The sequence below is a fragment of the Phoenix dactylifera genome, unplaced genomic scaffold (genome assembly GCF_009389715.1).
Source record: "Phoenix dactylifera cultivar Barhee BC4 unplaced genomic scaffold, palm_55x_up_171113_PBpolish2nd_filt_p 000853F, whole genome shotgun sequence".
Taxonomy (NCBI): domain Eukaryota; kingdom Viridiplantae; phylum Streptophyta; class Magnoliopsida; order Arecales; family Arecaceae; genus Phoenix; species Phoenix dactylifera.
The window spans coordinates 164,501-178,831 of NW_024068217.1; the positions used below are offsets into that span (position 1 = coordinate 164,501).

Consider the following 14,331-nt stretch of genomic DNA (forward strand, 5'->3'; position numbering starts at 1 on the left):
CAAAGACTTGTTTTCCTTTTTGGGCCGGGCTAGGGATCGGGCTGGCCCAAACGGGCCGGCCCAGGTTAGGGCCCAACTGGGCCGGCCCAAATGGGCTCGGGCCGGGCTCGGGCCGGGCTCGGGCCTTGTTCCTTAAAAATTTTTCGGGCCCCGGCCCGGCCCGAAGCCCGGAAAAAAATTCGGGCCGGGCTTGGGTAGGGGTTTGGCCCGACCCGGCCCGGCCCACTTCCAGCCCTAGTTATTTCACCTCGTCCCCCTCGCATCCTACTAAAGAAATTTAAAAACGGGAGCTCCTTTTGGGGTGCTTGGTTCGCGAGTAGGATTAAAATCAGAATTAAAATAAAAATCAAAATGACCGTACCTCCTGATATGTTTGGTTTCTGACTGAAATTGAAATTGATATTAAAATAAAATTTAAATAATATGAGAGGATTGAGATTGGATTTTGGGGATCAGAGTAATAATTTTCATTCCCCTCTAAAATTTGAATCGAAATGAGTGCGAGGACCTATGCAAGCATGTATTTAGTTCTATATCAGTTATTCGTTGGGGACGTCTAAGCACTTATACAGGACTAAAAAACCTAAAAAACTACCTTCCAGATAGTTTTTTTGGATGAGATTTTCATTAGTTATAAATAAATAGAGCGGATTTGACCTATAATTAATATGGACTAGAGAACACTGCGGACCATGAGCCAATCATGGTGCTTGTGATTAGATTGGAATGAATTTGAACCTTTAGCCTGATAAGGACATCAGAGCTTAAATGGGAGGAGTATGTCAGAACTCATTAAAATAACTCCTCACATGTTAGTAGATATGATTTTTGTATTTAGTGATAAAGTAAATTGAAAAAGGAAAAAAAGCTTTTTTTCATGACAACAACACTTGATGGACATGGGTCAGAAAAACAACAGCTATTGGGAGAGTATTAACATTTGGAATTGAATATTCTTGTGCTGGCAATTCCATCTCTCCTTTTGGCATTCATTATATTTCCAATACAAAAGGGCAACAGAACGTCGACAATTTCTGGAGCTATGGGAGGCTTTCAAGCATGTTTGCCAAGTCTGCCGAACTTTGTGAGGTGGTCATTCAGCTTCTCACATTGCTATGAACCAATCTCAGCCTTAGAAGGTTAGCTGTTATATCATCCAATCATCTGGCCATAGACCAAAAAATAAAGAATTAGTTCTTGAGTAATGTCATTCTAGGAAAGATCATGAAAGGTATCCATCGAGGGGCTTTATTCTGAAAATCTAGAAACAATTATTGAATGCAGAATTCACAAAGTTTTTAAACATTGAAATAGTTAATGAGATTCCAAGGTTTTCAAAGCCTAGATATCTTTTTGCATCAATAATAGAGGGGGACAAGGCCTAGAGGGAGCAGGGGAATCTTTTTTTTTTTTCTTTCTTTTCAAGAAAACAGAAACCGAGATATGGACATTTCACCAACCCCACTTTAAATTAATAAGAGTTGATAACTGATCCAAAGTTTAATAAGAGATATGGGTGCTCTTCAACAAATCCTCTGTCATCGTAGCCAAGCTTTCTGCTTGCTGGTTGTCCATCTCACAGAGAGACAGAGAGAGAGAGAGAGAGAGAGAGAGAGAGAGAGAGAAGGATGTAGGTGGTGGTAGATATAGAATAAACAGAGAATTAAGCATGTTTCTATAGTGTTGAAATTCTCCTCTCTTTTTTTCCATTTAGGCCCACCCAAATAGCTCATGCAACATTCAATGATGATTAAAAGTTGGACAGGATAAAACAAATATCCACCTGCATGTGAGAAGTGGCTAACATTGGGTTGAACCCAGTGGCTTATTAATACCACAAGACCAAAAAACCTACTTGATTTGCCTGGCAAATTTAGTGCTGTTTAGTTAGAGGTGACCATCAATTCTTTGCTTTGTTTCCACCGAACCAAAATTTGTTGATCTTGGCATTAACCTATCAACCAGACACTTAGGAGGAGCTTAAAACAAATTTTACACAAATATCTTTAATAGTTCCATAACATGAACCCAAACCAATCAACTGCGGAGTCACCAAAGTTTGATGTTTGGTATCACGCTAGAAGATTCAACGAACGCCACTAAGATCAGATGTGAAATTTTCAATTCTAGCCTTGGTTTATTTTCTTAGATTATTTTAATCTTATCTTCTTTAATTCTTTCTAGATTAAAGTTAAAAAAAGTTAAAAAAATTAATAATAAAAAAAATTTGTTAGTAATTGATAGGGTGCAATCCCCCGAGGTTATCATACCTCTATTGGGGTTCCTCACGGAGTAATCTCCAGAGCTTATTCAACGGGTATTCGGAAATTGACTGACGCATAAGGATTAGTTTTTAGTTTACATTCAAGTTATTCCTATATAAAAATTTAAATAAACCAAAAAAAACATAAAATTAAAAATTTTAAAAAATAAATATAAAAATAATAATAAAAAAAATTGCTTGATCATTTAATTAAAGGAATTTAATGTCATGCCATAAAACTTTTTTTTAAAAAAAATTATAATTGTTGCATGTAGTGTAAAGCATTTGCATAAAATATTCTAAGGGCAGAACCCACTAAAAAAATAAGGTCAGAATTTCATCACTCGTCTTTAGCCAAAAATCATCACAGTGCATAAATATCCTGAGCCTAATCATATTAAAAATAATTAGACATTGGCCTTAGGGTTTTCGAGCTCAATAGGCTCTTGGAAAGAAGCGATTGAAAGCCACTCCAGTGAGAACTTTAGTAATTGGTGATGTCTAGGCAAATTTTATAACAGTGAAAACTGTTACGAGAATTGTGGTACTTAAGTGAGCCTAGTGCACCACCACACACCTTGGGACTTACCTGGTCACTAGTTACTAGATCTTCTTAACTGGTAAGCTCAAGTTTAATCTGAAAGGGAGATTAGGAGCTGTCTAATCTAGGAGAGAATTTCAGAAATTTTTACCTAATAATTTTCCATGCAACTAGATTTAAGAAGCTACTAAACTTCGCTTAATTTTAAGACTAATAGAGCCAAATTGTTGTGTGGTGTTGGTTGTGGTCATCTGTGTCTAGCCCTTCTTTTCTCTTAGGATCTCGTTCATTTTAGGAGTCAAATCTAATGAATTGTTGATAATGTATGTATGGTAGAAGGTCATTAAGGGGTAAGTTAACACCATTTGATCCTGAGATTGACAGAACTTTTTATCACAACCAGCGAACTGTAAGCCAACCATTAATTTCTACAATGGGTGAACATATTAGAACTTTGAATGAGTTGTTCGCACCCGCATCCGCTAGTCCCCCTACTTGCATAGTGTTACCAATTAATAATGCAGAATTTGAGATTCGGGCTGCGACAATAAACATGTTATCCAAATTTCATAGGTTTGAGAGTGAACAACCGTATATTCATCTAAATAATTTTTTTGATAATCTGTCAAATGTTCAGAAATCAAAACTTAGATGAAGAAGGTATTAAATTAAGGTTGTTTCCCATGACTTTAGAGGATCGTGCTGCTGCATGGTTGTATTCTCTTGCTTCAAATTTCATCACATCATGAAAACAACTATCTAGGAAGTTCATGGCTAAATTCTATCCCATAGTAAAGACTGAAAAAATTAAGGATGCCATCAGAACTTTTAGAGAAAAATCTGAGGAGGAATTTTTCCAACTTTGGGAAAGATTCCATGATCTTTTGGTCAAGTGTCCGCACCATGGGATTGACAAGGCTGATCTAGTACATTTCTTTTACAAAGGATTACCTCCAGCACACAGGAACATGATTGAATCCATGCATAAGGGTAGGTTCATGAACCAAACCCCTGATCAAGCTCATGAGTTCCTTGTTGACTTAGCTGAAAATGCCCAAAATTGGAGTAGCTATGGTCAGGAGGTAGATAGAGATGATTATGGGTCTAGAGAACCAAGTACCTACGGAATAAAAACAGACCCAGAACTTAAAAATGTCATGTCCAATTTGGTGAATGGAAGTGAACAACCTGAGCAAAAAGTTGGATGCTTTTACTGTTTTCACTAACTCAAAACTCACAAAAAGAGTCAAATTCCATCATGAAAGTGGAACATGAGCCACAGGGCCTATGTATCTTGTGTAACAGTTCGGAACATCTAGTGGAGTGCTGTTCTAGTTTATCCAATATTAAGGCCGAGCAGGCAAATGCTCTAAATTCATATAATGCCTTTAAGAAACCCACTCCCAACTCATTCAGCCCAGTTTATCACCCTGATAATAGGTTTCACCCAAACTTCTCATACAGGTAGACTGAACCTATTCAGCATCAGGGTGGTCCACCAGGTTTTCAGAAGAATTTTTTTAGGATAGGTCCATCACAGATAAACCAATCATTGGCTCCACCTATTCCTACTTATAGTGCCCCTATCTCTCAGCAATCAACATCGTTGGAAGCCATGATGGCTAATATGATGAAGCAGCAACAAGACTTCATCCAACAGCAACAACAAACCAATATGGCTCAAACCCAGACTAACCAATTTCATGCGCAAGCAATTGCAAAACTTGAGGTTAGTCTGAGCCAAATAGCTAACTCTCTAGGGGATAGGAAAAGAGGTGAATTACTCAGTTAGCCAGTGCCTAATCCTAGTAGGCAACAAAATCAAGGGCCGAGAAGCCAGTTTCAGATTGACTCAAATGAAAACCCAACCCATGAAGTCCAGGCAATTACCACTTTGCGGTCTGGTAAGCAAGTGGACAACAAGATCCAACTTTCTGTACAAGAAAAAAAAGAAAAGCATGAATCGAACCCCACTCAGGAAAGGGGCAAGAACAGGGAACACAAGGAATAGAGGAAAAATCAATAGAGACACATACACCCAAGGCTCCCTTTCCTAGTAGACTATAAGACTCCAAGAAAAAATCTCAGTATGATGAAATCATGGAGGTTTTTGAAAATGTTCAAATAAATTTATCCTTCCTGCATGCCATCAAACAGATCCCTTCCTATACAAAATTTTTAAAAGACCTCACTACGGTGAAAAGGAAAATCAGTATTCCTAGGCAAGCTGTGATGGCGGCATAAGCCTCATCTCTCATTCAACAACAGATTGCCCCAAAATACAAGGACCCTGGTTGCCCCACCGTTGAAATTAAAATAGGAGAAACCATCATTTGAAGAGCCCTCCTAGATTTAGGAGCTAGTGTAAACTTGTTACCATATTCTGTTTACACAGAGTTAGGTTTGGGGGAATTAAAACCCACAAATATCACTCTTTCGTTAGCAGATAGGATTGTAAGTACCCCAAAGAAATTGTAGAGGATGTGATTGTAAAAGTCAATGAGTTTTACTACCTTGTGGATTTTGTAGTCCTTAAAACTGAACCAGTAAAAAATTCAGATAGTCACATCCCGGTGATCCTAGGTAGACCATTTTTGGCTACTTCAAATGCGCCTGTGATCAGTTGCCGAAATGGAATAATGACTCTAGCCTTTGGGAACATGACTGTCCAGCTCAATGTTTTTCACAGTAGTAGTCAGTCAACTAAGATGGACGATTTGGAAGAAATTCACATGATCGAGAACATAATTAGCAGTTCTTTTGAAGAGTCAAGTTATTCTGATCCATTAGAAAGATGTTTGGCTAATTTCGGTCAAGATTGTGAATCAAGTCAGGAGGTTAATACATTGTTAGATTCCATTCCTGTGATGGACACTAGCAGATGGGCTACCAAGTTCGAACCATTGCCTATTTTGGAATCTCAGCTAGTGCTATCCAATGTGAAACCTTCCCAGCTAGAACTTAAAGATCTTTCCGAAAACTTGAAGTATGCATTTCTTGGAGACAACAAAACCTTACCTGTTATAATTGCATTGAATCTGACTAAAGAACAGGAAGAGAAGTTGTTAAGTATCCTTCGGAAGAATCAGGAAGCTATCGATTGGTCTATAGCTAAGGAGATTAGTCCTTCTGTGGTCCAACATAAGATCTATCTAGAAGAGGATACAAAAATCACTAGAGAGCCACAAAGGCGACTTAATCCAGTCATGAAGGATGTAGTTCGAGCCGAGGTCATCAAGCTTTTAGATGCATGGATTATATATCCTATTTCTGATAGTCAGTGGGTAAGCCCAGTTCAAGTTATACCCAAGAAGTCTGGCATTACTGTGGTAAAAAATGATCACAATGAGTTAGTCCCTACTCGAATCTAAACGGGATGGCGAGTATGCATCGACTACAGGAAGCTTAATGCTATGACTAGAAAAGACCACTTTCCTCTACCCTACATCGATCAAACGCTAGAACGTCTAGCTGGCCACTCTCATTACTATTTCCTCGATGGTTATTCTGAATATAACCAAGTCCCTATTGCACGTGAGGATCAAGAGAAAACTACGTTCATCCATCCTTATGGCACTTTTGCCTATCGTCGCATGCCTTTTGGGCTATGCAATGCACCGGCTACATTCCAGCGGTGCATGATGAGTATTTTCTCCGACATAGTGGAGAAATTTTTAGAAATTTTCATGGATGACTTTTCTGTATTTGGATCAAATTTCGATGAATGTCTGCACCACTTAACACTTGTTGTAGAACGCTGTAAAGAGAAAAACCTAGTTCTTAACTGGGAGAAGTGTCATTTTATGGTAGAATCAGGCATTGTTTTAGGACACATTGTGTCACAAAGGAGAATTGAGGTGGATAAAGCCAAAGTAGAATTAATTGCTAAATTGCCACCTTCCAAGACTGTTAGGAAAATTCGATCATTTTTAGAGCATGCGGATTTTTACCGCCGCTTTATCAAGGATTTTAGCAAAATATCGAAACCCTTATGTGATTTGTTGGCCAAAGATGCTATTTTCAATTTTTTGCCAATTTGTGTAGCTGCTTTCGAAAGACTGAAGTCTGAATTGACTTCAACACCCATCATAAGGTCTCCTGATTGGAGTTATCCTTTTGAAATCATGTGTGATGCATCTGATTATGCCATAGGTGTCGTCTTGGGTCAGCGAGTGGGGAAGCTTCCCCATGTTATTTATTATGCCAGCAAAATCCTGAATGACGCCCAACTCAACTAGTCCACCACTGAAAAAGAATTGTTGGCGGTTGTTTTTGCTCTAGATAAATTTCGTCCCTACCTGATAGGATCTAAGGTTCTTGTTTATTTTGATCATGCCGTCCTTAAGTACCTTCTCACAAAGAAGGATGCCAAGGCAAGGCTCATTCGTTGGATCCTATTGCTCCAGAAATTTGATCTCGAAATTCGAGATAAAAAGAGATCTGAAAATGTAGTGGCTGACCACTTATCCAGACTAATTGTTGAGTCATCTGCAGAATCCTTACATGTATCCGAAACTTTCCCGGATGAACAACTAATGATGATTTTCCATACCAATGTTCCATGGTATGCTGACATAGTCAACTACCTCGTTACTGAACAAATGCCCAGCTCTTGGACCAAGCAGGAGCAATTTTGCTTCCTAGCTCGTGTGAAGTGGTATTTTTGGGATGAACCATACTTATTCAAATACTGCCCTGATTAGATCATCCAACGGTGTATCCTTGAATATGAACAAAGAAAAGTCCTTTTCTTTTGTCATGACCATGCTTGTGGTGGTCATTTCGGTGGTAAAAAGACAGCCGCAAAGATTTTGCAGTGCGGATTCTATTGGCCCACACTATTCCATGACTCACATGAGTATTGTAAAACATGTGATCGATGTCAAAGACTAGGAAAAATTTCAAAAAGAAATGAGATGCCCCTGAATCCGATCTTAATTGTAGAAATCTTTGATATTTGGGGTATTAATTTTATGGATCTTTCTTCTATGTCGTTCGGGCACCAGTACATACTCCTTGCTGTTGACTATGTGTCTAAGTGGATTGACGCTGTCGTGTGTAAGACTAATGATCACAAAGTGGTGATCAAGTTTCTTAAGGAGTATGTCTTCGCTCGTTTTAGCACACTTCGTGCTATCATTAGTGATGGGAGGAAATACTTTTGCAATAGAATTTTTAAAGCCCTTGCTAGGAAGTACAACATTACTCACAAGATCGGTACACCGTATCATCCACAAACGAGTGGACAAGTTGAGATTTCCAACAGGGAAATCAAGACCATCCTTGAGAAAACTGTCAATCCATCTCAAAAGGATTGGTCCCTTAGGCTAACGGATGCATTGTGGGCATATCGTACGGCCTATAAAACACCAATTGGAATGTCCCCATATAGGATTGTCTATGGCAAGGCTTGCCATTTACCTGTCGAGTTAGAGCACAAGGCCTATTGGGCAATCAAACGCCTAAATTTCGATCTCGACAAGGCAAGAGAGCATAGAAAGCTTCAGCTCGATGAGCTTGAAGAAATTAGGAACGATGCTTACGAGTGTCTTAAGAAGTACAAGGATCGCATGAAGGTCATACATGATAAAATGATCACTCGTAAAGAATTTCACCAAGAACAAAAAGTCCTTCTATATGATTCTCGATTACATCTATTCCCTGGAAAACTTAAATCTCGTTGGACTGGCCCATACACGGTAGAGAAAGTGCATCCGCATGGTGCAGTAGTAATATGCAACACCAAGGATGGTGGGTCCTTTCAAGTCAATGGACATCGTTTAAAACCATACCTTGAGTATCTGAGTCTAGAAGTCGAGGAGACACTTCTGACCGATCCTGTCTATCGTGAATGAATTATAATTGTCTAGCTGAAGACATAAAACTTAGTGCTCTTGGGAGGCAACCCAATATGTAAAGATTAAAATTATTATTAATGAGTTACTAACATACAGGTTTGGGGATATTTTTCCCAATCTTCAATTTATCCAGCCATATCAAGGTCCAAAAATCAGGTAATGTCTCCTCTGCCCTATTACTATTTTAATTTTCTCAACATTGAGGACAATGCTGAATTTAAGTATGGGGGTGAGAATATTTTTGATTTTTCTACCTAAAAAAGATTTTTGTGCCTTAAAAAAAAGAATTTTAAATTTTTAACTCAAATTCTAATCTTTTTTTTTGGCTGTATAAACTAGGAATTGCTTTGACAATAGCTTTGAGTTAACAAATATGATAACAGTTCTAGCTTGAGTTTTCGTTCCATCTATCTTCTGCTAACATGATAGAAGATGATTTAGCACCTACACATAAGCATATGAATAGTGGGGTATGTAAACTTGCAACTAATATGAATACTTTTAACCTTCTGGATAATTTAAAGTTATGTGTGTAATGAACACCTTAAAAAAAAGAAAAAAAAGAAAAAAAAATGAGTTTATTGTAAGTCTTCTCACTGAGTAACTGGGTCTTTTGCTTGGCAAGCAGCGAGTGTTCGCGTAAAAAGGTGAGGATGACTGAGATTAAACTCTGAGTGACTAATTCGGCCTTGGAGCCTAGTTGACTTGAGTTATTAAGCCTGTTAGGGTGTCTCTACACCTAGTGCCCTGAGCCATCTGGATCGGAAGTCATTGGCCTAACACTCGCTACATGGGTCAGCTAAAAAGCTTAATAAGGCTAGATATTGCACAAGTCATTCTTCTTAGCATTCAATCTGATTAAAAGTTAAATCTTGGGTGTTCATTACCATTTAACTCTAAAAAGTCTTGAAAATTAGAGTGATCATATTGAAAGTAAGTGAAAACCACTCATTTATATGATACTACCTTGCACCTCACTACATTCTTGACTTGTTAGCAGATAGATGGGGTGTAATGAAACTTGAGTTAGAGTCTGCTTAAATATGACAGCAATAAGTCTCTATTGTCCTTGCAATTCTAGGTTCATACAATAATACTTGTTCAAATTTTGAGATAAACATTGAAAATCCTTGACTGATGAAGTTTGTGGGTAACTTCACTACAAACCCTCACGAGACAATACTCGTCCACTAGGATAACCTAGGAGTTTAAAAGCTTGTTGCACGTGCTAAGTGCAATCGTGATTCGCTACGAAAATGGGTACTTATCTTAGTTTTGTGTACTTAGCTTCAATAAAAAGTCATAGGTTAGACTACATCTTTTGTGCCCTTATTTTATCGTTTGCTCGTTGATTACTAGAGACTAGCAATAAGCTAGTTGCGGGGTATGATGAGAGCATAAAAGTGCGACCTACATGCTGGTTAAATTAATATTATTGTTAACATATAATGATAAATTCACTAGTTTAATATTATATTTTCGTTCGGCACGGGTTATTATAAAGTTTAAATGCGCATTTCGTACAGATGGCGCAGGCCCAATCCTACCATGACCTTGTCAAGCATATTTTCCCTCGAACGACTTCCCATTCAGCCCACGCATATTAGCCCGTCTCCCGCGTCCCCTGCTTCCTGATTCACCTCCCAGAGAGCTGCCAAATTCGAGATGGAATATGTCATATCTGATGGATTCCCACCAACCATCCAAGGATCACAACCGAGCCCGGTTTGAAGAGATAAAGTAGGGGAGCTAACAGTGGAGCCGTCCCTTTCCGAGTGATCTCCACATCCTCCTTCCAGCCTCCCACGTCCGTCCGACTGGAAGCGTGGTCCCAGTTCGATTCCGAATCAGCATGCAGATCCAACGTCTCCAGACGCCGCGTACTCCTCTTCTTCCTTCCGCGATCCATCCCAGTGTCTGCGGCCCGTTGATCGCGATCTCCCAGCACTCCATCCGTCCGTGGCCCAAAGAAGAAAATCCATCTTCTTCCGTCCGATTGCAAGCGTGATCCCATCTTCATCCGGATCCATGCCTTCCTCTCAGAAATCCCCACGTCCCCCTTCCGGATTCGAGACCCCCTCCTCCGCCTCTTCTTCCGCCCGTCCCAGCCGCTCGTAAAGCCAGCCATCCTTCCGTCTCAGCCTCCCGCTTCCAATCCGGCGTCCACGAAGCTTCTGGTGATTCCGCATCTCTTCTGGATTCGAGATTCCCAGCATCCACGTTTGCAATCAGCCGCATCCAGCCATTCCGGATTACCTTCCATTCCCAGCATCCCGGATGGCCCTCGCCTCCGTCTCTTCTTCCGTCCGCATTCACAAACATCTGCAATCAAGGAGCTGCCCTAGCCCGTGATCCCAACCATCTCCGCGGCAGATCCACGTCTTCCTCCAAGCGATCCCACGGCTAGCTCCATCGATCCAGTCGATCCCATGCATTCTGCCCCAACAATCATGCATGCGTTCCCCCTCTTCTCCATGCGAAATTAAGAGATCCATCATCGCCGGCTTCAAGGGCCACATTCTTGATGCTTCCAACCCCTTGGTAGGAGAGATGTGTCGAAATTACTTTGACGGGGTCGCTGTGATGACAAAACTTAATTTGTTTTTCCGTTTTAAAAGTAAGATAAGGTGTGTCGATTTGTCCCAGCCGTCGCAACCGGCCAGTTGACAGCTGTAGTCCATATGTTATTGTTCTGTAGTGCTATGCTTGTTAAAGATTCCTCTCAAATCTCATCCTAGCAACATATTTCTTCCGAGAGATCCGATAAAGTTGGGACAATCGTTCCTATTGTCCATGGCTCACTCTCAATCCTACCCCTTGTCCAAATGCCTGCCTTCCCAAACCGAAGAAGAGATGGAAAACCAGAAGAGGACCTATCAATACTTCAGGCACCTGGTTTCCACCCTTCCGAGAGTTGGAGGCTTTAAGCGCCCCTTCTACTGCTATAATGGCTGGTATGCGAGGCTGCCTTCGTTGGTGTCCGCTATGGTCGCCCGAGAGCACTTCCAGGCCCAACCTACAGATGTGCTCCTTGCTACCTGCCCCAAGAGTGGAACCACATGGCTTAAGGCCCTTCTTTTTGCGACGGTGAATCGCAGCTCTCACACCAATTCTCACCCACCCCTCGCCACCCTTAGCCCTCATCAATGTGTTCCCTCCCTCGAGTTCTCGGTTTACGTGAATGATCGCATCCCTGACCTGGATGCGCTCTCCTCACCGAGGCTCTTCGGCACCCATATCCCATTCCAATCACTACCGGCGTCCGTCATAGACTCTGGTTGCAGAATTGTCTATCTGTATCGTGATCCGAAGGATTGTTTCATCTCCTTGTGGCACTTCGCCAACAAGTTCAGAGCCAAGGATAATATTGAGCTCTGGACTCTCGATGAATTTCTCGAGCACTTCTCCAATGGGATCTCCCCCTTCGGGCCTTATTGGGATCATGTGCTGGGATACTGGAATGGGCACCTGGAAAGGCCTCAGAAGGTCTTGTTTCTCAAATATGAAGAGCTAATGCAGCACCCTGAGGTTCATCTGAAAAGGTTGGCGGAGTTCGTTGGGTGTCCTTTCACTGAGGATGAAGAGAAGGAAGGGGTGGTGGAAGGCATCATAAGGCTGTGCTCATTCGAAAACTTGAGCAATTTGGAGGTGAATAAGATTGGAAGGTCGGAGCTGGCGATCGGAACAGTTGAGAATAGCATATTTTTCAGGCGCGGTGAGGTTGGAGATTGGGTGAATCATCTTACACCGGAGATGGCTCGGCGATTGGAGGAGATTACGGAGAGCAAGTTTAGAGGTTCCGGTCTGAGCTTTTAGATTATCATGAGATATCGTAGATCGATGTTGCTTGCTTGCATGTCATTTCTGTGTGCGAAAGTATGTGCAGTTGTGCTTATGTATCCATCATATAAGCCTACAAGTCTCTTGCTGATAGCTCTATATCGAGCTGATCCTAATTATTGCAAGGCAACTGGATGGTGCATAGCCCTTAACACTGCTAGCCCCCACCTTTCTACCTCCTTTCCAACCTCCAGATTAAAACCCATATTACATAGCTACATGCGTTCCTTTTTCTTCTACCCCTTTAGAAAATGATTAGATTTACCTTGTCAACAAACAAATATGATGAGGCTAGGTAGTATAAACTCCTCTTCAACATGAAGCATTCTAATCATTCAGCATCTATCACTTAATGCTTCATAAATGTGTATCTCATATATCTGTTTATATGTGTCTGGGTTAATGCTTTGATGCAATGGCAAGGGTTGCAAGCAGGACAATCTTAAATTTTCTTGGAATCCACCAATGAATGCCACTTCAAGTGGCTTCCAGGAAACCCCTGCAAGTGGGTGAGTTAATTCGGCCTTGCATGTTACTCAATTCGGGTCAAAGAGAGGGTTCCAGAAGATATTATTTGGCCCCATAGTTGTTGAGCAAATAATTGTAGTTGTCCACAACTTCTACTGGACGCAACCATCTAATTATTGAATGTCCACAGCGATGATTGAATTAGTAGAAGATGCCACAATTATAAAATTGTTCAACTAGGCTCCTAAATCCTGAAGATGAGCTTGAAGGAATGCCCATGTATGTTTGCGTCCATGCAATTGATACCTTTCATTTCTGATTTTATTTTTTTTTATTTTTTGTAGCATACTCGTATTTAACAGTTTGATTCTGAAAATTTGGATGGCCTATTTAGAGGCCATCCAAATTTAGGATCCAGAATGTTTTTGAACATGATAAGTGGCAAACTTACAGGTAAGGCATGGTATAATGTCCGTTCTGGCGCTGAATATTTAATTGAAAATACATAAAATATAGTGTAGGCTGGACTAGTTTGGCTTTGGTTCATCAAACGATGTGATATAAGAAAAACTTTTTAAACCGATTTAATTGATATATTCTTTAATTTGCTAGTGCCTGGAACTAACATTTTGGCCTCTAATCTAACTACACTTCATATTAGTTATGAAGAGACAAATTAAGTAACTCTAAAAAGGCAGTATTTGGCATCCCATGAGGTAGGTTTACAAGCCGAGATAGCAGAAATTTGATGCTTACTGTTTTCCAGCTCAAAGGTTGATGTTTTCTATCAATTGGTTTATTGAATGTTATTGATATGTCATGCTAAAAACAACTCCTAAGAGTTGTTTTGTTCGTGTAAAAAAAAAATTCTCACTAAATTATTTTTTCTGAGAATATGATGCTAGGGAAAATGGTTTTAGCATGTTTGGTTAATCATGAAAAATTGACACATTCCAGATTGGCTTATGTTTGGTTGAGCATTTACTTTATTGAAAAACTTATATGTATATTATACCCTTAATAAAGGAAAAACACCTTACCCATGAATTTTGATAGCTTTAGGATACTTTTGAAAAAAACAAAGATCCTAATTCTCAATCGGTGAGCAAGTAGCATATCTATAAATCCCATGGGTTTTTCTTTCTTATGAAATATGAGAATCTTATTCTCATAGGGATGCTACTTTTTTTATCTTTCTTCTTTGAAAATTCCAACCAAACATGAGGTATTTCTTTGTTTTCTCATGGACCACACTTTTTCTCCTTTTTCCACAAACCAAATGAGCCCTTAAAAATTTCTACTCATTTATACAACCAATGTGACCCATGAGTAGACTTGGGCACTGGGCCGGGCCGCCCACG

General features: G+C 40.1%; 1 protein-coding gene across 1 annotated transcript; it reads left to right on the top strand.

Moving 5' to 3' along the window:
• Positions 1-11,399: 11,399 nt before the first annotated feature.
• On the top strand, positions 11,400-12,936 carry LOC120107413 (cytosolic sulfotransferase 8-like). Its single transcript, XM_039120682.1, has one exon. The coding sequence runs from the start codon at positions 11,456-11,458 to the stop codon at positions 12,476-12,478; it is 1,023 nt and encodes a 340-aa protein (XP_038976610.1). The 5' UTR covers positions 11,400-11,455; the 3' UTR covers positions 12,479-12,936.
• Positions 12,937-14,331: the final 1,395 nt, after the last annotated feature.

Bases quoted from the DNA above. Each gene is read 5' to 3' on its own strand.
- LOC120107413 (XM_039120682.1), top strand. From the start codon at position 11,456: ATGGCTCACTCTCAATCCTACCCCTTGTCCAAATGCCTGCCTTCCCAA.